The sequence below is a fragment of the Falco punctatus genome, assembly GCF_963210335.1.
Source record: "Falco punctatus genome assembly, chromosome: 9".
In the NCBI taxonomy this organism is placed as follows: domain Eukaryota; kingdom Metazoa; phylum Chordata; class Aves; order Falconiformes; family Falconidae; genus Falco; species Falco punctatus.
Genome location: NC_137589.1, coordinates 44,849,528 through 44,874,657, shown reverse-complemented (window position 1 = coordinate 44,874,657; position 25,130 = coordinate 44,849,528). Strand labels below are relative to the sequence as shown.

General features: G+C 47.2%; 1 protein-coding gene across 6 annotated transcripts in view; it reads left to right on the top strand.

Moving 5' to 3' along the window:
- The window catches only part of RAPGEF1 (Rap guanine nucleotide exchange factor 1), a 92,010-nt gene that overhangs the window by 56,251 nt on the left and 10,629 nt on the right, over positions 1–25,130 (top strand). For 2 of the 6 annotated variants that reach the window (XM_080402962.1, XM_080402964.1), the window contains 7 exons: positions 4,676–4,878; positions 7,370–7,528; positions 16,958–17,239; positions 18,557–18,649; positions 20,270–20,358; positions 21,678–21,789; positions 23,429–23,504. In XM_080402962.1, the coding sequence (XP_080259088.1) occupies positions 4,676–4,878; positions 7,370–7,528; positions 16,958–17,239; positions 18,557–18,649; positions 20,270–20,358; positions 21,678–21,789; positions 23,429–23,504 (1,014 nt within the window). The remainder of the gene's footprint in view (positions 1–4,675; positions 4,879–7,369; positions 7,529–16,957; positions 17,240–18,556; positions 18,650–20,269; positions 20,359–21,677; positions 21,790–23,428; positions 23,505–25,130) is intronic. The other 4 variants (XM_080402963.1, XM_080402965.1, XM_080402966.1 and 1 more) reach the window with 4 other exon arrangements.

Below are 25,130 nucleotides of genomic sequence, written 5' to 3'. Positions count from 1 at the left end.
CTTTACTCCCTAGTCTATCATGCAACAGATCTGTGGTTGTTAATTTTACTTTTGTTTTCAACATTAAAAGGGCAGTAAAATATTACTCAGGCTGTAAGGGAGCACCCAGGATTTTTTTTGCCTGGAGGCTGATGCATGTAGATACTCTTGTGTAATCACATAGGTGAGGCGTGCTGCTTCCACAATCCCAACAAACTCCTAGGATCCAGAGAAGACACATGACTTCATTAGAAAGATCTACAGCTTACACAGATGGGACTTGGTTGTAGTCCCTTTGTTGTGGGTCATCCTTTGGTATTTGGCAGGAAATGTTGCAGCAGAGACTTTGATGGTATTTTGGTCGGTAATACACAGCAAATCCAGCTTGAGTTAACCATGTGTATTGCTGTGAGCCGTGCTCGGAGGGACCTCCAAGAGTTGACTTCTGTATAATTTAAACAGAAGAGTCATAAGCCTTTTAGTCTGGCATGAATTACTGTTATTCTACTGTGCTGTAAGAGTACATGTTACTGTACTAAGGGCAAATTACTGCAGATTTCTGCTTGAGCACCAGCATTGTGCTCCGGCTTTACAAGAGACAGACGTGGAGCAACTTCTGCCATGAAGAGCCCAGACACAGAAATAACAAGATCCTTCCCTCAAACAGCTTGGAAACTGGTGGCGATGCATTTATACATGATTCCCTCCCTGTCAGTGGGAACAAAATGCAGCCTGGTGCCCTGTAAGCAGCTGGTATTTAACTGCAGGAACCACGCTGAGGGCAGTCTGGGCTTAGCCAGCGGATAATGCGAGCTCTTTGAAAAACAGCTCTCCTCCCAGAGGTGACAGCAAAGACTGGCTTGTTTGACCTTGACTTCTCCAGTGAGTTGACGTGCAGTATAGCAGGAGAATTTCTATTATTTTGGCTCTTGCCCATGCACACGAATCTGTTGCTCTTGTGCAGAGCCAGTTGTAACACAGCCTGCTGACGCAGTGCCAGGAATCAGGCTGGACCTTCCGACCTCCACGTTGGATACTACTATGCCTTACCTGTACTGCAGGTGTGCCTTATTGCTGATCATCTAGCGATTCCTTGCAGATTACAATAACCACTGCTCCGAGGGTGTTTTCCTGACAAGAGGTCGCTTGCTGCTCTCTCCTCTCCTGCAGCTGAGTGCTGTTTCCCAGGAGCGGTGGCTGCAGTGCCAGCTGCAGGATGAGCTGGCTCCAGTGCTGCTGGTGTGCTCTGAGCGGTACCTGTGACTTCTCCCATGTGGGCAGACCTGAGTGTGTGCTAGAAATCCCTGAGCAGCTTTAGCTCCTTCAGAAATGACAGCCAAGGCGCTGCAAGCAGATTGCAGGGAAGGTGTTCCTAGCCTCGGTCTGAGATTTTATGGGGGTTTTTATTTCAAATATTTTCTGTCTGGGTTCAGAACTGACATAAGCTGGGCATGTGGTGGGAAAGGTTTCTCTCTCACACCTCCCTTCTCTCCCGGGGTGCTGCCTTGAGACTGTGACACTCCACCCCGGCTGCTCACCATGGAGGTTGCAACCTCATCCCTCCCTCTGCACAGAGTCGCTGCAGGGCGTGCAGCCTGATCTGAGCTGGTGATGTAATTTCCCATCTGCTTTTTAAATTTCTGCCTTGTTAAAAACCATGGCAGGGAGGGGAGGGGCTGGAGGGAGAGCAAGGAGAGAAGACCCTTTGCAAACAGCAGTCTTGGGAGTGATCCTGCTCCCTTACTCTCCTGTGTAAGACTGGCAGCATTTTAATGATGCTTATTTTAATTTGCACTCTGCAGTCTCTACTCCTGAGCCAGGTTTGTATTTCACCATCCCAACTGTTTTTCACTTCACGTAAAAACAGAGAAGACAAAGTAGAAGCAGAGGCATGCTCACCTGCCCTGGACTAGTTGTAACAAGCAAGGCAGGGGAGCTGCCATGACGATGGGATGCATTAGCCTCATAAAGAACCGAGATAAAAGAGCTCTTCATTATTCCCTTGCAGATTGAGTTAAGGCTCTCAACAGCATTCAGGCTTACTACCTTGAGTTACTGTAATTTAATTTTACACAAGTGCCTAATGTGATACCCTTTTCACCAACACTTCCCCGAGTCATAGTGTCATACAGATGTCTGAACCCAGGAACTCACAGCTACTGATCTTGAATGTTTTCTTCAGATCTGGATGTGAAGTGAAGCACTGTTTTTCTAAGTAACTCCACGTAAAGGGTTGGTCTGAATTTAGCAATGTCTGCTGCTTTATACCAGGACTGCCAAGCCTGGCGTCCTGGCTTTTGTCCTACTCAGTTGATGAGCTCTCAAAATATGGTCTTTTCCCTCAAGCTTTTGTCCTCTACACTTCTTCAAGGAGTCTTGATCCTTAGTTCACTTTTGCTGCTAGAGAAAGAAATATCTTTCATCAGCCTTCTTTAGATCTTATCCTCTAAAGCTGTTGTATGATACCAAGGCATTTTCCAGGGCACAGGGAGTACCTCAGTCAACTGAACCGCTGGTATTTGAAAACAGTATTTTAGCAATTCTGTATTTTCTACACCAAGACTCCTTCACCATGGTGTCAAATAAGAGAATATTGCAAGAACGTGCTTCTTTTCATTATTAAGACTTAGGCTGAAATTCACATGCATGAGCAAATTTGATCTTGGCTTTAATGTGAGTGCTGACACCAGCGGATGAGTGAGCGTAAACACACACCAACACACGTGTGCATGCAGCTTGAAACCTCTGTCACACTCCCTTCAAGAAGGAGAGCTCTGAACCAGCAAGGGTGGTGACTTCCATCTGTGAAGTGGTGCTGGGAAGGCAGGAGGGCGGTTGGGGGAGCAAGAGGAGCAAGGCTCAGGTAGCAGGAGGTGTTAGAGGTCAGAATTTCAGCAGCCTTGGCAGCGCTGTGCAGTAGCTGGCAGTACTGGGGGACATGAACAGGTTGTCCACTGGCAGGACTGTGCGGGGTCACAGGATGGGGACAGCAGGTGTTACCGGTCAGGATTAAAATCCATCAGCTGAGGTTTCCTGCACTCCAATTGCCTCACCTTTTTTTTTTTTTTTTTTTTTTTTTTCTTCCCCTTCTTTATTCTCTTTTTTAGAGGAGGGATATAATTCTGTGGGAAGGGGCAGCTGTGTTAGCTCCATTTCTAAATAGAGTTTAAAATACTAGAGGAAATCTGAAAAAAGGTGCAAAAGACAGGTGCAAAGCAACTCCTTCCTGCCGACACATGTGCACGGCTGCATCCTGTTGGAAATAGGCTGGCCCATGGCACTGAGTTGGCAGGTGAACAGAGGGCTTTGCCTTGCAGCTAGTGTGGGAACCAGCTTCACCACGTGCAAATACTGCACTGGGGTTGCTGTATTTATGGCTTTCACTGAAATCATCCATTCATTTCAGCTGTACAGCTGAAATGCTGGCAGAAGCTGAATAATTGCCACCTAATGACCAGATTTACAAAACTTGACAACTGCTTGTTTATCAGGAGGAAGGGAGGAATGATCACAGAGTATCTTGTGCGTGACAGCATATTTACAAAAAAGCCTTGGTTAGTCCTTTTGATGACACTTAAATAGAAATGCATCTGCTGCTCCTGTTCTCAGGTATATAGAAGAGAGTTCTTTATTTTACATTTATTGAGTACGCTTCTGATCTTTAATAATTGGGGGGTGGGAGTGTAGTAGTCTTCCTATGGCACTGCGTGTCATTTTCCCCCTCCAACACTAAAATATTGCAGCAGTAACTAATCCTCTGTCAAAGCTGCATAGGCAGACCCACATGGGATTTTTCGTAGGTTTTGGAAGGATATTGTACAGATGGAAAGGTCCTCTAAATGAGATTTGATCCCATTTAGTATTTCTATTGAACCACATCTCGGAAAAGCTTTTGAATCAGTTAGATTCAAGAATTGGAGATTATAAGATGTTTTAAAAAGAGGTGGGAGCAAAGGCTGTTGGATTTGAGCTAAGGGGGTAGGAAGGCATGGTCAGTGGCACTTTTAGAAGGTAAGTATCTCGTACCAGCATTGGTGGTGGTATATAAATAGCTGAGGGAGAGGTACACCCAGTCTTGCAGGTGGGTGTTCTCCGATAACAGTTTTGTCAGCTTGCTAGAATGGGGAAAGGCTGTAAGCCTCCTTGTTCCAGAAATCTTGCTGACTACAGATAGAAGAGTTATTACATAGGCACTAGAGCTATTACGGATGTATTGTCAAGTTTGCATCTCTGTACACAGATGGTTTGTGCCTCTTGGAAAGCAGACTGAAGTTACTCTGTTTCTTTGGTGACTTTGGGCATTAGCTGTTGAGGAATGTTCTCAAAATTGCCATGGGTTACATGGGGAAGGGATTTGGGCTAAGCGTCGGTGAATCAGCCTTCTCAAGTAGCTGTTTGGAGACCTCACTGGTTGCTTAAAGTGTTGTCAGATGTGTTTGTGGCCTGTGATTATGTTTGTTGGGTGCTGGCTTGCAGGATGGGATATTCAGATCCTTTCCCACAAGGCGGCTGGCAACTGACTGTGAGCTACCTGTGACCGCGGCGTGGATGCCCTGCTGCTCCCAGCCTGCAGAGCCCGGCTGACAGTGGCATGGCCTTACTCTTCCTTTATTTTGACAATGAGCATCCTGCCTGCTTGTGGCAGCTGCAGCCTGCGGACCAGCAGCAGTGAATGTCACCTTGCTTTGCATTGCAGTGTTGGCATATATGCAGTTCGTGGAAGACTACTCAGAGCCACAGCCATCCATGTTCTACCAGACCCCTCAGAACGAGCACATCTACCAGCAGAAGAACAAGCACCTCATGGAAGTCTATGGGATCAATGACTCCTTTAGCAGCACGGACCCCTCTCAAGATCTGGCACCTCCTCCTGCTCTCCCACCGAAACAGCGGCAGCTGGTGAGTGACATCTGTGGTGCCCCCCCGGCAGGGCACACCAGCCTCCCGGGAACAGCTCTCTTCTTGCTGCTCCTGTTTCTGACAGGCTGTGGTGGTGGGAGGGTGTCTTGCTGGTGTTAGCACATCATGCTCCTTGTCATCTCGTTAACACGGTTTTAGGCATTTTGCATCATCTACTTTGAGCTCCTTTCTAACCCCCCATTCAGACTGTACCCCGCAAGCTCTGAAAGTCCTAAAATTCCCTGAAAATGAAACATTAGTCTTCCACATGGCATGGCTGAATCTGTGCCAGACGACAGGCTTGTGTAACGACAACCACTTTGAAGATTTTGACACACTGAGCAACACGATTTTCAAGAGATTGCTGCAGTGCTGTTCCCGATGCTGTTCTGAAACTGCTGTCAAGGATGCCACTAATAATAACCATTTAAACATAATAACTCCTTTTACGGCTCGGTCTTTGCCAGAGCCACAGAACTTTGGTATAGCCATTATTTAACCCATGGATGTTCTCCCCCGTTAGTCCCACTGTGTGATTCGGGTGGGAATCCAGCACAAAAAGGCTCATCCCCATGGGTACGTGTGTTGAAGGGTGGGTTTAACAGTACAGCCAGTGCCATTCTCCACGTGGAGGATGAAATCCTGGCCTCGGTGATGGCAACAGCAGTTTTGTTTCCAACATCAGTGGAGCTGGGATTTTGTCCTGTCTGTTTTTAAGAGTCTTCCTTTTTTTCTCTCTTTTTTTTGAACTCCAGCCTCAGGAGTTTTGTTTATCTGATTTGCTGTATTTGAAAAAAAAAAAAGAAAAAGCATCTTTTGTGCTGATGAAACTGACTTAAATGGGCCATGGCTTTAACAAAACAGGAGGAAATGTGGGAACAGAGCCATGGTCTTACCAGCATGAGGGCGACTGTTGCAATATTTTTTCATGCTATCTATGCTAAAGTTTGACTGTCCCAGGGTGGTTTTAATCAAATGGGAAAAGCAACTGAGAAATCTCATTTGGGGATTTGCATAACTACATTCCTGTGATGCAGGTAGGAGTCCTAAAAAGATAAAGTAACATTTCCGGCTGCGTTAAACTGAGTATTATGCATTACTGCTTTGTGGGGATGAGACCTTAAATGCCCGTGTCCCATCTGCTTTGCAGGGACACTGGAGAGTCTACAGGACTCCTCTCTGAAGGATCAGGCAGTTCTCCAGAGTCTCTGGTCCCCTTGTCAATGTGATGCTTGCGTTGTCACCTGTACCTTGTAGTCCCTTGCCCTACCTCCTCCTCCTAGAGGTGGCTACACTCCAGTGATAGTTTCCAGTGGTGACTTGGTCTACGTAGTCACAAGAGAGGGTGTGTAAAGCACAGATTTACTGTAGCCATTGTGCAGAAGGGAAATTCTGCTCCTTTTCTGAATTAGTCTGCTGAAGCAAAGCATTTCTTTGCTGCCCTTTAATTATTATCTGGGCAGCCAAGATGTCACTGGTTTGCCTGCTAGGCATTCTTGCAGTTTTGCAAGCTGATACAATCAAGGTGTTGCTTGCAGTTCCCCTGAAGCAAAGGTTTCTTCAAGCGCAGCCTCCCACCCTTACCTTCATTTCTCTGTTGGGAAAATGGTGCAAGCAGATGATGGCTTATTCAGCAACCACTGTAAAAGCCACCAGGTTCTTGTTCCTCTGCTGCTGTTGCTGTGCGAGTTTCCAAAACAGCAAATCACATAGGTATCAGCTGCTCTGGCAGTAGGCAAGTTTTGCTGGATGGACTCCTCTATAAAATAATAATTAGGAAGTCCTTTCTGGTGAGCTTCACATCTTCTTTATGAAACATTGTACATTATATTCTGCAAGTCAGAGCAGAGCAAGCCTAGATATACCTTAGCTTCCCTCAGACTCCTTGCTATAGTGGAATTCAGGAGAAAATCCTGAATAGTATTTGTTACTTACAGTGTAGTATCTCCTTCTTGTGCAAATGATACATAATTTTTGGATTGGACTGAAAAAATGACAGGACATCACTGTTATCCTGCATCTCAGCAGTACCAGTGAGGGCCCATAGCTCACACTGGAGAGACCCAAGTTCCCAGGATGCAGGTTGCCATAAAAACTGGTAGTCTGCAAGAACTGGCTCCTTAAAAGCAAGAGCCAGTTCCTCCTTTGAGCATCTGCCCCCCATGCCGTGGGGGAAAAAAGGGCAGTGAGGAACAGCTTGCCTCTCCCCGCAGCAGCTGGCCAGGGGTGAACTAGAAGGGGGAGGCGGGAGTTTATTTTTAAAGGATTTGTGAAACAAAGAAGATTTGAACTGTGATTTTTGTCCTGCCTCTTGAGCTCAAGAAAGGCATATTGGTGTGTCTGGCTCTGATGAGCTGTATGAATAGCTGTTTGTTTAGCAAGCCATTATATGCATTGTTTTACAGTTAGCATTTCTTATCCTTTATTCATAGCCTTTTCTGAGCTCTCTTTCTTTGTGTCTTCTGTCTCTTGCTTTCTCCTTCCTCTTCAGCAGGCCTCCTATGCTGCCTCTTCTTTCCCTTCTGTCTCCTACTGTGTCCAGCAAACTAAAGTGCCCTTCACCCCCGAGGACACCGGTGCCACTCAGGGCCTCACTATGTCAGTCTCTAACTCCTTTCTCAACCGGCACAGCTCCTTTCCTGTGCATTCGGTGAGTTGCTCTCCTCACTTTAACACGTGTGCGTATTTGTGTCGGTAAAACGCTTGTGTGCAAATGCCCTGCTTACGCTCTCAGTTGCAGGTAAAGGTGAAGGTTCTTTTGCGGGCTTTTGAACTCATGTAGTAATCAGCCAGATAAGACAAACCGTGTGTAAATCTTACCAAATGAAGCACAGGGGAGGTGTGGCTTTCATTACTTTATGTACACGGCGGGATCGACATCTGCGGCGATGGACTGACGAAGGAGAGCTGGCCTCTGTGCCCAGACACACTCCTTTGACCTACATGTTCCCCAGGCTGCATGTTGGGAAAGCCTGCAAAGCCTTTTTGTTCAGCCGCTTAATGTCAGCGATGTGGATGAGTCGATTAAAGGCTGCAGTGTGACCCTGGCCTTTGGAGAAATAACAAGGTGCCGTCCCTGAAATACAGGGATTTAGTCAAACATACGGAGCGGTGGCTGCAGCTCCTTAATTTTTTTTTTCTAGAAAATGGTCTCTACCAGATCTTCCATCTCATATTTGCTTGTCTGCTTCTCTTCACGTCCTGAAACAAGCTCAGTAAGCTTGTATGCTATGCTGATGAACCAGCAGGGTTTTCTCTCCTACAGCACTCGTGAGCAGTCTGAAGAGAGAACGGCGGGAGGAGCTGAGAATGATTTAGATCAAAATAAGAATAATGTTAGAGCACTGCTTAAATCTGTGATCAGCTGGTTAAATTAAATGGTAGTAATAACAAAGTCTTAATATAATTAAATTAAATCTAACCATGGGATTCCGCCAGCTCATCAGTATGGGGCTCGTTTGCATGTAAAACTATGTGGTTATGCTCTGATTGCCATGTGATGACAACTGAGAATAGACTTTTTTTAACAGTGACCTGGATGTTTAGTAAATTAGACTTCTCCTGGAGAAGAAATTATCAGAAAAGACTTGAGAAAATTCAGAAGTGTTCAATTAGTAAATTTAATATTAAATGTTACTATATATCAATATATATAAAATTTCATTTATATATATATTATATATAAAATTGAAAATATTAAATGTTTGAAAATGGTATCCCCCCACTGTGCCACTGCTATCTTCCCATTTCAGCACTTAGTCATTCTCTAAAAATTAGCAGTAATTGTTGGTCCAAAGAAGAAGAAGGTGTTCAAGTACTTTACAAGTAGTGCTACTGTGCCAGCAGTGAATAAAAGCTTTTGGCTTCCACTTGTGTGAGAGCGAGCATTATTGTAGTTTTGCTGCACAGATGAAAAGGCTGAGGTGCAGAAAGGTTAGTGCTTGCATAAACTTGTGATAAATCATTTTAAAATTTGAAGTAATGCAAAAGCTCTCTTGTTTGACAGTGATCCCTACAAGCAGAGCACAGAACTGTAAGACTAAGTAAAAGCACTTGACTATTCTTGTTTTAACTGAGAGGCTATAAATATGATACTGTAATGGTCTAAAAATATGTGGGCATTTCCATTTAAAAAAGCGCCTGGCTTGGATTAAATGGTTGCTACCTACTTAATTGTTCTGATCTGTTCTCATCTTGCTTTAGACCTCATTATTGTGGATATATCATTTTATGAAATGTTAAAACTTTATTAAAAAATCCTTACTCATTTTTGCAAGGATTTGGTGAGTGGAAAATAAATGGCTGGAGCATGAGGAACAATGAGAACAGTCATAGAGTGCGCTGTCAAATGCACAAAGGAAATAAGCTGAATTAAAAATGGTGATTTTTCCATTAATGCCTTTAAATTATGGTAATCTTATAGTTGCTCATGACTCTAGCTGGTCTATTTTTTCACCAGCAAAAATGAGATTTTCACTATGACAGTGTCCCTTTGTCTCCGAGCTGCAAAATACCAATGTCCTTACATGCATCACAGCTGACCCATGTAATACCATAACCATGGTTTATCCCATTTTCCCTATCCCTAATAAGACAGAGATGTGAAACAGCTGTCAAGGTTTGGATCATTCCCAGGGTGACACCCTGCATGTCAGCACTAAGAAGGACTAGAGCCCCTCTTGTAATCTGCTCCCAAGCGTCGACTGGAGAGACGGTGCAGTTTCACATGAGGAATGCCACGAGCTGCACCGGTAACGCTTGAAGCACATTGCTCTGCTCCTCTTACTCTCATGTCTTCATTTTTCCTCTCCCACCAGAGAAAGGCTACTCAAGTGAGCTCTGTGGTGAACAATAAACCTGTTGGGGGGGGGGGGGAACCAAACATTAGCTGTCCACCATCGCCCCAGCAAGGGAGTTAATGCTGGGGAGAGCACACCTTTTATGTGCCAGCCAGCTGAGCAGTTGGCTTCTTGTGCGCCCAAATATCAGCGGTGATTATCAAATCTCTTAAAATTATATGTCTCCTACATAAATAGTTATCCATTCTCTGCAGGAAGCAAAAACCTCCTTAGATCAATACCAGGAAGTCAGAGCTGATAAACGAAGTGGCTGTCCATTGACCCAGTGTGCGCAAGGCACTGCAGGTTTGCCAGGCGTAGCCAGTTTTCAGCAAGTGCCCTGTGCTTTTTTCCTTCCCTGGAGACTGGCCTGGAGTGGTCAGCAGGAGTCAATCCCAGAGGGAAGAGGTGGCCCTGTACCCATCTGTTTGCATGCAGGCAGCAGGAAAGCCAAACCTACACCGTGTTTTGCACGTTAGCCCATTAGCTCTGTGCTCCAGGTGAGGGGCTCGTGCCTTACTACTGATTTACAGGGCTTAAAAACCTGTTTTCAGACAGTGTTTTGAAGCAGAAAAGAGGGGAAGTTGTTCAGAGCATCTTTACTCTTTAATGTATGAATTTCTTTTCTAGAACACTGACTTTTGTTCTTGCCCATCAGCAGTGCAGATGCTGCTGCAGTCCAGAAGCCACCGCTGCTCTGTCAACCCACTAATCGCGCCTTTCCCTTCTTTGCAGGAAATTGTGTCAGAGGTAATAGCTTTTACTGGATAGAGGCAGATCTTGAGCAACTGGATCAAACCTCATAGGTCTGGCAAGTCGAGCCTGTTTTTTAACCAAGTCTGAGTCGTGTCTGGCCTCTGTGCCAGCAAGGGTCGTGTTTGTAGTGTGGGCTGATATTTTAAGGACTGCGGCATTAAATTCCCCATCCCATGTACAAGCCGTTAAATTCCACATTCGGGGGACAACTGGATTGTACTGTCAAGAATCATTCTAGGGATTCCCATCTCTTTTGGAAATACATTCTGTTGCTAAACAGTGGGAAAGGAGGTATGCAATAAGAAAACATACTCGGTGGTGATTGCTGGCAATAGGTTTTCTCTAGGTGATCACCTCCCTCCCTTCTTCTTGTGAAGACAGAGATACTGTCCTTCGGTTTGTTAACTCCTTGTGCTGTTTGACTGGAAGTGGGTGCGCAGGAATCAGATCTTGAAAACTCATTCCTTCCTGGCAGCTGGGGAACTGTGCAGGGATAGAGGAAATCAGTCCGGTGACAAGCTCTGCTCCTATCCATCCACTTATTTTCCACCAAAAACCGCAGAAGGTCTTGCGTTTGGTTACAGCTAGGAAGCTTTTCCTGGTGGAAACAAACACCACAGTTGTTTCTCTGAGGCATGAACATGCCATTAGTGGGAATTGGCTCTGGAGAAATAACTTGCCTTTCTCAAAATGCTGGTTTGTCTTATGTTTATTTTTTAATTAAGAAACATTTCCAGTAATTTTCCAGAAACCAAATTGGCTGTCAGATTCCAGCAGAAGGCGCAAGTGATTTCCTTACGAAAGCTCCACTTCAGCGCTTCTGTTCTCACTTGTTCCCACCGTTCTTGAGCAAATTCACAGCAACTGTTTTTCTTTCTTGTGTGTGTGTGTGCTAACGTATGTTCAGGAAAAGGAGGGTCAGATAAGTGTTTGAAGATGTGCAAAATGCAGACATGTGCTTTGCATGTTTTCCCCGCCTTGCCCCTGTTCGTGCCGCTCACTTCCAGCCTGCAGCACATGCCGCAGCTCTGGCCCTCAGCAGGGACTGAGCTGTTTCCATTCATATGGTGGGAGCCTCGATCAAACCAGGGCTGAGAAATTATAGTCCGTTAGTTCATTTCTGTCCTGAGCAGGCTTTGGCTCCTTAATTTGGGACAGAGGGAAGAGGGGGAAAAAGGTTTTCATCCATTCAACCGGCTGATGATTTCTAAGTATTGTTTTGCCTTTCCAGTTTAGTGTTCCTTCTGCATTTGTGTTCATTTCCACTGCCTGTGGCAGGGCTGGACGGTGGTGTTAGTGCTGTTGCATGCTGGCATCACTGAGTCCTGCTTCTGGAAACTACTTCCTCCAGTGGCTTATACGTTTTTCTTGCAGTTGTAGCACTGTGGGTCTCTCTCTAGACAGTCCCCTGTTGGATCCATAGGCCACACACTCCATGTTTTCGGTGTGACTGACTTTTTAGGAGTCTTGTCTTTGCCTCCAAGCTCTGCCTTTTAAAGGTCTGCTTGCTGGATATGGTGGCATTGTCTACAAGCTGCACAAGAGCTGACACTGTAGATGCGATCAGATTGAATTCTCCTGGTGGTTTCAAGAGAGAGATCCATGATAGCATAGCTAATGAATGTTACAAATGTTTTCTTCCCCTTCAGCCCCCTTATTTATTTTGTTGCAAAGATATGAAAGAATCCCTCCCACTTAAGAAGTTCGGATTTTGCAGGGGGGGGGGGGGGGGTGTGCAGAACTTGGGAGACCCTTTCCCAAGGGAACAGCAAGCCCCATCCATCCCTCTGCAATGCTAACCATCACTTAAAAACAGTGAGGTCAGCTGTGCTGCCAGGTCAGAGGCTCTGCTGAGAAACATTTGAGCATGAGGAGTTGCTGCCTTTCCTGTGGCAGCGCTTGAAGCCATTCTGTTGGCAGCTTGTGTTTCCAGCCATTCATTGTAGGAGCATTTCCTTCCTCATTAGCAAAAGTACCTGGAAGCCCAGCATTGTGTCATGAGATAGGAAGTCTTTTCTAGTAATTGTCTATGCAATTATATTCTTGGGGTGTAACGGCTTTGTGTAACACCCAGTTATGTTGTGAACATAGTTCTGTACTGTTGGAATTTGGGCATCCAGTTCTGGCCTGTTGCCCACGTCGTCGCTGTCTTAATAGCATTAGCAGGGGAGATCTAAAAGATTGATCCTTTCCTCTGATAGCTTCATGTTTTGGAAGTCTGATGTTCTACCTGCTCTGGGAGTGTCTGGCAGGATCGCAGATTAATTTGGCAGAAGTCCGCAGGGTGACTGAGAAGGCTGTGCTTAAAAGGTAAAGCTGTGTCTGCTGATGCTGCAGATGCTCCATCAGCCATATAATTGAATTCAACTTTGAATTTAGGATGGAGACTGCTGTAGCTCACAACCAGCGACTCCCTGCCTATAAACGCCCAGTCTCTCTGTTACTTGTGGTCAGCCATGCCTAGAGAATGTAGAGAAGCATCACTCTTGAAATAAGTTTTCTATTAGAGTGCTTATCTCCTGCCATGTAATCCAAATAAATGGCTGTAATGTCATTGACCTTTGGGATCTCCTGTAACGCTGCTGCTAATGATGGAAAGCTGTTCTGAAATATTGACCGTTGCAAAAAATCAAAGGCCGCAAATTGAAAACGTTGAAAGATGCCATCTCTGGAAGACCTCTGTGCGTAATGGTGTGTGCTAAACATTCAAGTCCAGGTGTGTTAGCTTCCTGCTGTTCCCAGGAGACAAGATTGCTCCAAGCTCAAAGCACGCTTTGTGGAAGTAGTTCCCAAGTGGCAGATAGTTGTGTTTTGGTTTGTGTTTTTTTTTTAAATCCACTTTGCTGGTGAGAGGAGGGGGATCTCTCTCTTCTCCCAGTGTTGGCCATTTGCCGCAACAGGTCAGGATCACTCGTGCTGGGAGACTGTCTTCTGGTCCTGTGGTGGGAGCCCGGCAGCCTGGCTGGAGTTTGGATAGAGGAAAGATCCTTTCTGGAAGAATGCCGTGCACGCTGCTTTCTAGCTTTCCCAGAGATTATTTTGAAGTACTTAAAGCAAAGCCATGGAGCCAGAGATGGTGTCAGGACAGCCATAACCAAGGCATTGCTGACCCTGCAAGAAACCTCTAAGAGGCAAATTAAAACAAGCACTGATTTGTTTCCGGGATAAACTGTTGCCTGTGATTTCTTGGGGCGAGGACGAGAGGATGACTGGTTTGCTTGTGACAGTTCTGTTGAATGGACTGTCCCCTCCCAAAAGAAGTATGTCTTTTAAAGGATGACAGAGCTTCCAAGAGATGTACAACACCCAGCGCTGTGGAAGCCATCGCCGCAATTCCTGCTGCAGCTGCTGGCTGGGCTGGGTCGGAATGGGTGCCATATGGACATCATTTCCACTGCAGGGTGGTTTTTTCCCCTTTAAAAGTATGCTTCATTCTTGGCTCTTGTCCCAGCACGGCTGCATAGCTGGAATTCCAGAGCTGCCTGCAGGCTCCGGAGGAAGGAGGGGGCTCCCTGGCTTGCTTTCTACAAGATGCAACTTTACAACGAGATTGGAAGTCGAGAGCAGCCTGGCTAATTAATACCAGTGTACCAAAGGGTTCTCAGCGCTGTTCCCTTTGTTAACAGCACGCTGAGAGCATGTCTGCATCGTTAAATGGTTGTTCGCGGCTCACATGAAGATTAATGCGTTTTCCTGGGTACCCAGGTCTTAAACCAGCATTTTCAACACATCTCATGCCAAGGAATTGTTTTGAAAGGTGTATTGATGAGGCCGAGGAGAGATGAATGTATAGTGATTGTCCGTAGTAACGTATCTGCATTCAAACTTTTAAATTTTATGCGACGTTATGTTCTGGTTAGGTCTAAATTGCCTTTGAATTGGGATTCGTGTCTCTGAAACTAGGCAGGGCAGAAGCTGTACAGGTTTTCCTGCCCCGGTAGCAATAATTAACCTCCCCGCGCTGGGAGCTCAGCCTGCAGGCAGTGACCAGGCAGCATCCCGGCTGCCGAGCCTCCCAGCCAGCGGTTGGCCTCAACTAACCCTGCCAGCACCATCACGCAGCACGAGAGCTTCGCAGGGTGCTGCCTGGCCCCGAGTGACTTGATTGAGGACAGTTATTTCCTTTCACTCGTGCCCTGCATGAGCTCCACTGGTGCTTTGCAAGAGCCTGGCCTTTTCTCCGGGTTCAGCAGGGCAGAGACAAAAACCCGTGGGACTCCTCAGCAGATGATGTCCATCACCTACAAAGTGAAGGACGGCATATGCTGCCGGTCTCAGGGGGGTGCAGGAAGCCCAGCTCTAGGGGAGCTGGCACATAGGTTCTGTTTGAGCAAATTGTGTCCTTTACTGGGGCAGAGGATCTCGTTACTGGGACAGCAGTTTGTTGAGCACCTTCTTGAGCCATTGCGGCAGCGGTTGGTGGGAGTACATGTTCTCCATCCACTTTGCGCCAGTTCTTTTTTGGGGGTCTAGCCTGGGACTTGGGGCAATAGTTGGCATAACGCTGGTGAGATCATGGAATACCGGGGAGACAGGGCAGGGATAATGAATCTGCTGAGCCAAGATGATGTCATAAGCCCGGCGTCTTACGAGGGATTTAGTGTTTTGTGCCATGCAAGTGAAAATGAATAAATGTAGAGCATTTATCCAGGCAGAAAGTAAATACAGAGATTAGACTTGTCATTGTTACTGAGGCAGCACCAAAAGCTGACAGTGTCCCTGGAGCCGGGGCTGCTCATCTGGAAAGAAACAGGCAGGAAGAGAGGAGCCTGTCCTAGAGCCAGTCTCCTTTTAGCCACAGGCATGTGGTAGGGATTTGCATTTTAATTATTTTTCACTAGTCTTTTAAGCTCTCTTTCCAAAGCATCTCCCTCTGCTTCTCTGTATTATGGCCCGCAATTTGTTTTGGGCGCCGAGAATACACCCAGAGCACTGCCGGACTCCGTGCACAGCAGAGGGCAACCACTCAAGGATTAAGGTGGTGGAAGGTAAAGTCTAGCCATTGACCTTTACGTTTCCTTTCCTTTGTAGTGGAAAAGCTTCTTCGCCCAGGCTTCTGGCTCGAGGCTGTTACCAATTTAGATTTTCAAGCTCACATCTTTCCTAGGTAGAAACAAAAATACCGCTGCTGAACTGGCTGCTGCTGCTGCAGCTCAGGTGACAGCCTAAGCTTTGCTTTTTATCACCCGCTCAACTCGGAGAAAATGTAGCCTGAATTCTCTGATTCACACCTTTCTTTCTGCTTCTCCTTTTGACATCACAGCCATGTCACTTTTCATCCTGGTTTGAGCAAGCTGTGTCTGTGCTTCTTGAGAGCTCTGTGATGCACCGTCCTCCTGCAGCAGATAGCTCCAACGAGCAATTGCCACAGCTTCATTGCGGCATGGGTTTTTTTGGATGAAGCCATTCTTCCTTCGGTCCACTTGGCTACGACACAGATCTCGCTTGTAATTGAGCTCTACAGGTTTTAAAATAAACTCCTCTCCAGCAGGTTTAGCAGCATTGTGTTTTGGTTTGGTTTGGTTTGTTTTTTACGGGTGTCAGCTTTGTTTTTGAGTTACCCCGATGGCAAATCTTACTAGCACCAGATGTTAAAAGACAGAGGGTTGCTTTTGTTTTTCTTGGCACAATATATTCCCACTGCACCCTGTTTAGTATTATCTGAACAGTAATCTGATGATTAGGAGAGATGGTGAAATAAAGCTTTGTGCAGATGATCTCTTTTCATCTCTTCAGCTGACTCTTCAAGGCACTGCATTAAACGATCAGTTTGATAAGGAATTCATCGCTCCTGAGGCAGTTATCATTTTCGCTCCCTGTGTTTTTCAAATGGGAAGGAGTAGCAGCATAATCTGCTTTATCCTTCAGCGCAACTTTGAAGGCAGTATCCAGCCACTCCTCTCTGGGAGCTGGAGCTGTGTGTTCTGGAACAGACTTGACACAGTAGCTGTTAAATTACAGGGCTGGAGCAAACGGCCTCTTAAATTTGGATCCTGTGGAAAATCCCAGAAAAGCAATAAGCACTTGGAGTACTTTTCTCTATCTAGATATTTCCAGCGTGCTCACAGTTGCGGTTTCAGTATGCCTTTGCATCCTCTCATCCACTGCAGTGATTTTCAGGATCACTGTCGTTAGACATCCAGGCTTTCCCCGTGCCTAGCGAAGGCTGGATACCTGCAGGTAAACACCCTGGTGCCCACTGTCCCTCTGTGAGATGAGCAGCTGCACTGCTGTTTGTGCAAGAATGTGCCTCTCCGTGAAAAAAACGTCTGGTGTGTCCCAGGTGGCGATTCCTGCTCTAGCGTGTGGATGATAAAACAGTGCTGCCTGTGTTCAGGTTGGCTCTCAGTGGAGAGGTGCCTGGTTTGAAATGCCTTGTGCTGTCAGTGCTGCGCTACTGCCGATCTAATTACTTTTTCTTTTGTCTGTCTCTTTCCTTTCCCCATCTTCCTTGCTTTTGTGTTGTACGTCTCTGCATCCTGTAGTACAAATCCGTGTTTAGGTCCTACTCCCAGGACTTTGTGCCTCATAACCCAGTCTCCATACCTCCTTTCCTGTCTTCTACCTCCTCCTCCTGCTCCACCCCACCTTTTCCACCCGTCCATCCGTCTCAGAGCTCTGACCTAGCGGTGCCCGCCACAGCCAGCCAGTCACCCAGCACTGTGGATGTGCCAAACTCCTCTTCTCAGGAGAGCAGCTTTAACGGGAATGCTCCTGTCTGCCTTCCTTCTGAAACCTCTTTCACTGATTCTCTCCAGACGCCTTCGGTGAGACTATCCAAAGAGATAATGCACCTTAACGCAAGGCTGGGTTTATTTGGTTTTTAAAAGAAAATGTCTCTTGTATTAATACATGCTAAATATGATCTAGCCCGGTTTCCAAATGTGTATGTGAATTGCAGAGAGGTAATTTCATATAAAAATGGTGGCTAGAAAACATTAATAACCTCAGCAGGTTTGAGAAAACATGAGCACATATGTAGGAAGCCAAATGTCAAATGCGGGTGAAGGGGAGAGGAGAAGTTGCTGCAGCTTCCTGCAATTGTCACACCAAGCTGAGGAAGGTGGAGGAGTGTTTTGTGATGTTGCTTATTTCTAAACACAGACTCCTAACAGTGGTTCACATCCTGCAGTTGCTGCCACGGTAGGATGGGTGAGCCCCAGGAGCAATGGGTGCAGGCCAGCTCTGTCTCTCCTGTGCATAAACCTGTTGCTGTCTCCTGGCTCCTGCTCTTCCCAGTTGCAGCAGCCCTAGCTGTGCAGTGGCGCAGAGCATCACCTGGTGACATTAGGCTACTGCTTGTCTCACACTGATACAGCACTACTAGTTTGAGGTCCCACATCAGTTTTGCAGATCACTGAGCAGGATTGGCCATTACAGCTACTTTTTAACCTCATTTTCAAGGCAGTTCCTCTTTTGTTTGCTGCAAAGCCTGGAGTTGATGGGATTAGAGCTGTCAGCATGGTGCATGCTAGTGCTGCCTCTTCACAAAGTTTGGAAGAGAGACACTGATTGCAGAGTAAATGATCAGATGTTCACACTTTGGACGTGACCTTGCCTTTGCATCTTCCTTGCGTTGGGTCCTTGTTACAGCCCAGAAGCCCTCAAGTTTGGTTTAGCTTGGCGTGATGGCTCAAGTCCATGCTTGTAGCATAGTTTGGGAGGTAGGTTTGGTACCCTCTGGGCTGCAGGGCTGATCTGCATTTAGCGGCAGGACTACAGCGCGGGTAGGACAGGCGCTTGGCTGTCAGGCTGCGAATGCTCAGCTTCTGTAACCTCGAGATCCGCATGCGCCTATCGCACCTCTGCACTCTCACGTGGAGTCCACGGCAGCTCTTGCAGAGCAGTGCCTGCTGCTGTCCTGCTGCAGCTCAGGGCCTCAGGAACCAGAAAATAATGGCTCTGGGGAAGGTACAGCCTCGGTGGCCAGTGGTGGCCGCTGAGCTGGAGGAAGGGCTCCCAGTTAGGTGACAGCAGCCGCCAAGAGCGCTTCTCCTCCCAGCCCACGGGCACGTTCTCTCACTAACACTAAGTGCTGGCACGGGGGCACCATCACGTATTTCCTTTCGTCCTGTCTCCCTTAGAGTGAAAACGCCAGTGAGGAAGCTGGTGAGGGTGAATACGTCAATCTGTATTCCTCTGGCCAGAGCAACGGGGAACTCCCTCGCTCTGAAGGAGTAAGTAACCTGGAGAAGGGCCGGACACCGGGAAGGGGCTGCCTGGTGCATGCTGAGTTCACACCGGGGCTGACACGCTTGGCACTGGCCTCTTCTGCACACTGTGGAGCTCCTGTGTCCGTCCTGCCGCCCCAGCTCCCGTGCTGGTGTCCCTCCGCTTGCCCGCTGCTGGCTGCTGGGCTTGGGTGGCCTTCTGCTCTGGGTGGAGAGCAGGCGATGCCTTGGGGGTCGCGCTGAGCCCTGGCAGGGTAGGGATGGCTCTTCCTGCCACACTGTTTCGTTTGCGCTTCGCTGCCTGTTTGGAGCTGCTTGCGTGAGGTTCCCTTCCAGAAAGCTGCATCCTGACCAGCACCATCCTGGGCCTTGTCTATTCTTGTAACCGCTTTGGCTTCCCTATTTTAATACAGAAAACCTTGTGCTCCAAATTTATTTATTTTTTCCTTCACCGTTTGGATACAAAGTCAGTGATTGATTTAGCATTGTAATCGCACGCTGCTTCTTCCTTCGCTCAAGCCTCGTATCTCAGCTATTTCCTAGAGGAGACAGGGCGTTTTCCAGGGCAGGGAGGTACCGTCTTCCTGTTGGGTCATAGGAAACAGCGGCAGAGATCTGTGGCGATCCTTTTGGCTGCCCTCATCTTGGAAGGCACATCTCCCACAGGATGTCTCCGAGACCTTTACCCATGCTGGTGTTAAATACGCCAAGAGATAGCGCTCCTGTCACTTCCTCAGGAGACACATCTAGGCAGGCCCATCCTTTGGGGCGGCTGTGAGCTGGTTCTCCACTTTGAAGCAAAGGGCTTTACAGATACAGTCTGGAAAAATTCTGCAGAATCTCAAAACGCCTAAGCTCACCAGTGAGTTTGTTTCAGCCCTGTCTGTTCAGGAGGTAGAATTTCCCAGTTTCAGTCTGCATAATGTTAAATAATTCTGAATTCCATCACTGTTAGATTAATACTCCCATTTGCCATTCATGGCTGTTTGTCTCCTTAATAAATGGCTTAACTTAAAATGCCGTATCTTTGCTCTGAGCTCTCTACCTGCTGTTCTATGCCACGGGTTCAGATGGTTCTGCTTTTTTGCATTAGCCTCATTTCCACAGCCGTGAATTATGAAGTGGAAAGGTTGCATCACGGTGTAACCTGTTCTGATGGGGGAGAAGGGAGGTAGGAGTGGCAGTGTGCATCCACCCGCTGAGACAGGCTTGGGGGCTGGGACCAGGAGGGCAGCTGAAACCGGAGACGTTAGAGCTGGCTGTGTCTGTCTCGATTAAAGCAGAAGGCAAGTATATTTCAACAGTAAGGGCTAGGGGGGGAAAAAAGAAAAGGAGTCATGAGAGGGTTAAAATCCAAGACAACAGTTGACTGGTGTCGCAACTTTCAGCATCATTTCACAATGTTAAAAGCAAACAGTACTAATTACACTAGTCTCCAGAGATGGTCCCAAATTTCCTGTCTGATTAACTTCTGTGTTTCCTGGCATTTGGCGTTAACTTGCATCAATCTTTAACCACTCAGTAGGAATTTACAGTAAAGGGCCATTTAGAGGCAGGCAGACTGTAAATGCAAGGCTAGCTGTGGTGTAGGACCCCACGTAATAAGGAAAACCTTTTTCTTTGCAGGAATCTCCCTCTGTCAAAGATGGACACTCCAAAGACTCCACTTTGAACAGCAGTGCCATGGGGAAGGAAGGCAAAGATGGTGCTGAAAGGTGAGCCTGTCTCCCTTGGTATTCCTGCTTCCCAGCCTGGAAGGGTACAGTCTCACCAGCATCCTGATAGTAAACCATCCTTGGGGCTGCCTGTTCTGCCTTCAACCTTCTGGATGTTCTCTAATCGTTAAGCCCCACTATTTTTGCACAGCTGGTGAGTGGTGGGATCCTGCTGAACAAGGAGGATCCCAGCAAGATGTCATGACTTAACTCGGGGAGCCTGCAGGGGTTAATGCAGCCTATGTTAGCCATCCTGAGTCCATCTAATTGGCAGTCCTCTCACTGACACGGGCTGCTCCCTCCGGCTTTCAGGGAAACACGCAAAAAAAGTCTGTATCGCTTTTGGGAAATAGTTTTCCAGAGGGGAATTTCCTCCTAACCCTGCTGGTTAGAGGCTGGCTGAGGCCCCGAAGCAGGAGGCTTTATATCCCTTTTAATGCTCTTAGCTATCATTTGTCTATGTAAATGATGAGGTGCAGGCTGTAACAGATGGGCTTCAGGAGGAGTGGAGCGGGTGCTTCCCTGCTGCTTGAGATTGCTCTTCAATTGCATCTCTAAAGGAAAACTAGAGAAGGGCATTGTTTTGTGCGGTGACAGTCAACTTCCCCCCTCCGTTTTCCTGCCGTTGGTTTGAGGGGTTTAATCCCTGCAGCGAAGGAGACAATGCAGGAGTGCTCTGCAAAGCCCAGTCTGCTGAAAGTACTGACTGGGGCAGGGGGGCTTGGCCTGTGCCTGGGGGGAGCTATAAAGGCTGTGGGTACTTCTGCCCTGCCCCCCAGGAATACGGGACAGAGGGCATGTGTCCAGGCACAGGAGTACCAGCCTTTGGGGGCAGGAATACTGGCGCTGTGGGTGTGCACCAACAAAGTGGTCAGAGCCTTCTGTTCTGTCTTCCTGCAGCAAGAGAGTCCCCTGGAGCAGCACAGAGGGTCACGAGCTGACTAAGCTGTGTGTGTGTGGAGTATGCTCAGTCTCTATACATTTGAGGAAGGGCTTAGATTTGTGTGCACTAAAAATTTGGTGGATTAAGGAGACATGGGAGCGTGTACTGATGCATAGTAAAATCCTGTCTGCCCGAAATGCAGGCAGACAAGTGTTCAGGTCCTAAAGGTTCATCTTGTCTCTTTTTCAAGAGATGCACAAAGCAACAGAATTAGAGCTAGGCATTTGGGTTTGTTTGCAAAAGATTTACCTCCGGACTGCCTGTGTACTTACTGTCATTTAATGAAGGTTTGTATGCTGAGAGCTTGGGTAGACCCAGCATCTCTTCCCCTGGATGGGCAATGACACTGATGGATATTTGCCAATTTTTTTTACAGGCAGCAGCAGTCACCAGATGCTTTGGAGTCATCACAGTTGGAGGAAGAGGTAGATGAGCTATCCCTTATCGACCACAGTGAAATTATGGCTAGGTTGACGCTGAAGCAAGAGGTAGGTGCATTCAGGGTTTGCTTTCATACTGTTTGGTTTATGCTGTTTTGAAAGCTGATTCTCTGTGTGCACAAGCAAGGCATCAGCTTTAATTTGATAGGAAAAACTAGGTTGCAGCAGAAATGGTATGCAGCTTTATATGTGCAGGCTGTTGTGAAAGTATGAGATGCTGGTGCAGGCAGGGAGCACCAGCAATAAGTGAGGGTTTAACAAAATGTGAGATGCCTCTCTAAAAAACAACACATCTTGTGCCTTTTTCCCAGGCTGCTCCTTCTCACCTCTTCAGCCTGCAACAATCTGAAACGAAGCACCCGAGAGCCTGAGCACAATAAATCCAGGTGCAGCTTTATGGTCTTGGCCTTTCAGTCCGAAGGCATTTGCCGATCAGGGCATTTGTATTACTGATGTGGAAGAGCAGCCAAAGTAACTTTCTGTGTTTGAGAAATGGCTTTCTTTCTAGCCTTGGGTGCACTCCCAGACAGCTTTGCTCACTGTGCTCTTGAACCAAGCCGTCTTTGACATGCAGCTTGAGGGAATATGCAGGCTTTTGAAGCTTTCAGACTGTCAGGGGGCTAGTCTGAAAAACAGAGAGAATGTATCGTTTACTGGCACTTTAGGAGTGTTCTTTGGTCAGCCAAGATGTGCGGGAGAGAGTAAGAAGCTATTATTCATTCTTTAAGTAGTATTTCATGAGTCTTGCCGGAGGGTCACCTGAAAAATTCACATCTTTTAGACATAGCTGCTCCGTAGCTGTAATCCATGTTTTTTTCCAGTGTTTTACATATTGAAATGACAAAGACATTGCTAAGGGAAGCCAGATGTGACTCCAGTCTCCTCTGCAGGCATATTTCCTTTAAAAAATGCTTAAAAATTGGTGATTCCTGAACATTTGGGACTAGCAGATCTCTGTCAAACCTTCTTTTTTTTTTTTTTTTTCCCCTCTTTATGATCTATGTGTTTGAAACATTATAAAACTGCCCCTGTAAGCCGTTTCCTGCAGCGTAGGAACCGCTGGCTGAATGATAGATCAGTTTTGCTTATTTTTAGTTGTGAATTGCGGTAGCTAGACGAAAGATGTTTTTAGAGAGTGGTAAGGCAGGGGTCAAGCAGTTAGCAGGGTTGTTTTCTGCTCCCCGTTATTGGATCATTTCAGGTGACCTCCAGCCAAATAGTTCCAGATTCAGGAATTAACTTGCCAGGTTTTGATGTTCCAGGAACGTGCAAGTTGAATGCATGACCTCTCACCCCACAGCCAGTGTGGTACGTGATCCCGCACTTTGAGACAGTTCACACAGGGTTACTCTCAGTTAATGGTCTTCTGGGAGCGTTTGGGATTCTGGGTCGTTTCTGTTCATTCTCCTGTGGACAGAAGGTTCAGCTTTCACTGACATTCACAGCTTGGCCTTAAGGAGTCAGAGAGCTCAAGTAAGGGTCAACCCAGATCCTCATCTGGGACACCAAATGCTTTATCCAAATTCCAGGATTAGCCCAGCGCTGAGGTCCACGTCCCAGCTTGCGCTGTGAGCAGCGCCAGGAACATCGCGTACTCTGCCCGTTGTTGCTGAGCTTGAACCCAGAGGTGGTAAACCAGGCCAAAGGGAGCTTGGGCCGTGCCGAGTGTGTTTCTTTCTCATTGCAGGGAGATGACGGGCCAGATGTTCGTGGTGGATCCGGAGACATTTTGTTAGTGCATGCGACAGAGACCGACAGGAAAGGTACGGTGGGTGCACCAAAAGAGAGCTGGGGAGGGCAGCCTGGCGTGGCCTTTTGCTGCTTGTCTTCTGTGTCCCTGCCGTGTGCGCAGTCGCCATGCGTGGGCCGGGGTGGAGAGGACCACGTTGATGTTGATGATCCTTCGGCTCAAAGGGGTGGGGGGAATTGTGCTTATCTTTGGTGAAATGGAGGTAAGCTGGATAAGTGCCTGTTTGTTCCATTTAGCAGCAGGGATGGTATTAACTCCTCATAGCCCTTGCCCAGATCTGGGAGGCGAGGCACACCAGTGGAGTCGGTGACGGTGCTGTGTTGGTGGCTCTGTACCTGCCGAGGTAGGACACTGCCTTCTGCGAGTGCAGGAGTGACCAGCCTGTTGTGGCATGGATCCTCTTTCAGAGGTGCTCCTCGCCCTTTGAACTGAAGGGCAGTGGTGATGTAGGAGTTGCTGAAGTCACTGATGCATCGAAGTAGAAGAGGAGGGACATTGGTTTGGGTCTAATGCTGTGCCTATGGGCGTCGGGCAGGCTGTTCAGGTCCTAGTCTGCTGACACCCCTTATTTTCAACTTAACTGTGTCACTTGCTAGCCCCACTCTGTACCACTTGCAAGCTGGTAGCCACCCAGACCAGTTCAGAGAGGGAATCCACAGTAAACGAAAGGAGATGTGGGGGAGGAAGAGGGAGGTTAGCAACCCTTAGCTTTAGATTTATTAAAACCCCGCTTTATCTCCAAACCCAGTCACCACCCACATGGAGCAGCTGCTTTCCAAGACCTGTGGCAAAGACAGGCTTTGTAATGTTTCCAGAGAGTGATTTTGAACCTGCCAAACACATTTGTGCTGATGGCCTTAACCAGAATTGATCTCCTTATCTCCTGGGATGCAAGGCAAAATTCGCTCACCCGCTGAACCACTCGGCGCTTGTATTTTAGAGTTTTGATAGTCAAAGGGGAAATATCTTTCATGTGCATTTTTAAATGGCAGGGGTTTTACTGTAGCAGAAGGTGTTTGCAGTTACTTACCAGCACCATTCAGCTAGCAAGAAAATCCTTCCCCTGACAGCTATGTTTCCCTGTTTACACTGGGCATCGAATCCAGGCAGAAAGGGCCAAGGTTAGGAACACACTGGAGAGGAGGAGGCAATCGATTGCACCACAGCTGGATACGCTTATTATTTAAAAAAAAAAAAAAAAAAAAAAAGTCTAAATGAGATGGTGGAAATACCCCTTACAAAAATGCTGAAACTGGAGTTAGAGAAGCTCTGCTTTACTTCTGCTGTTCTCTGGAACAATTGGAAAACCTTCCCTGCTGTTCCTTTTGACAGCTACCTGGTAAAGGGATGTGTGCTAGACCTCCCGTGCATGCACAGGGAGCTGTGAGGGTGCTGCAGGCAGTGGGGTGAAAGCCATGGAGGAGCTCTGGAGTCTAGGGAAAGCTAGAGCAGGATTTTAAATGTACAACAGTGCAGATGGGGAGAGCGGCTGGGTGGAGGGAGCTCTGCGCAGCACGTTTCTCAGAATAGTCACAGAGCTTAGCCTCATGGGCTCTGCCAAGCCGCTGAGCTGAATGGAGCACGCAGGAATTTGTGCTATGCTAACCCAGTGTTTGGGTGACTGAGAGGGTTAATGAAT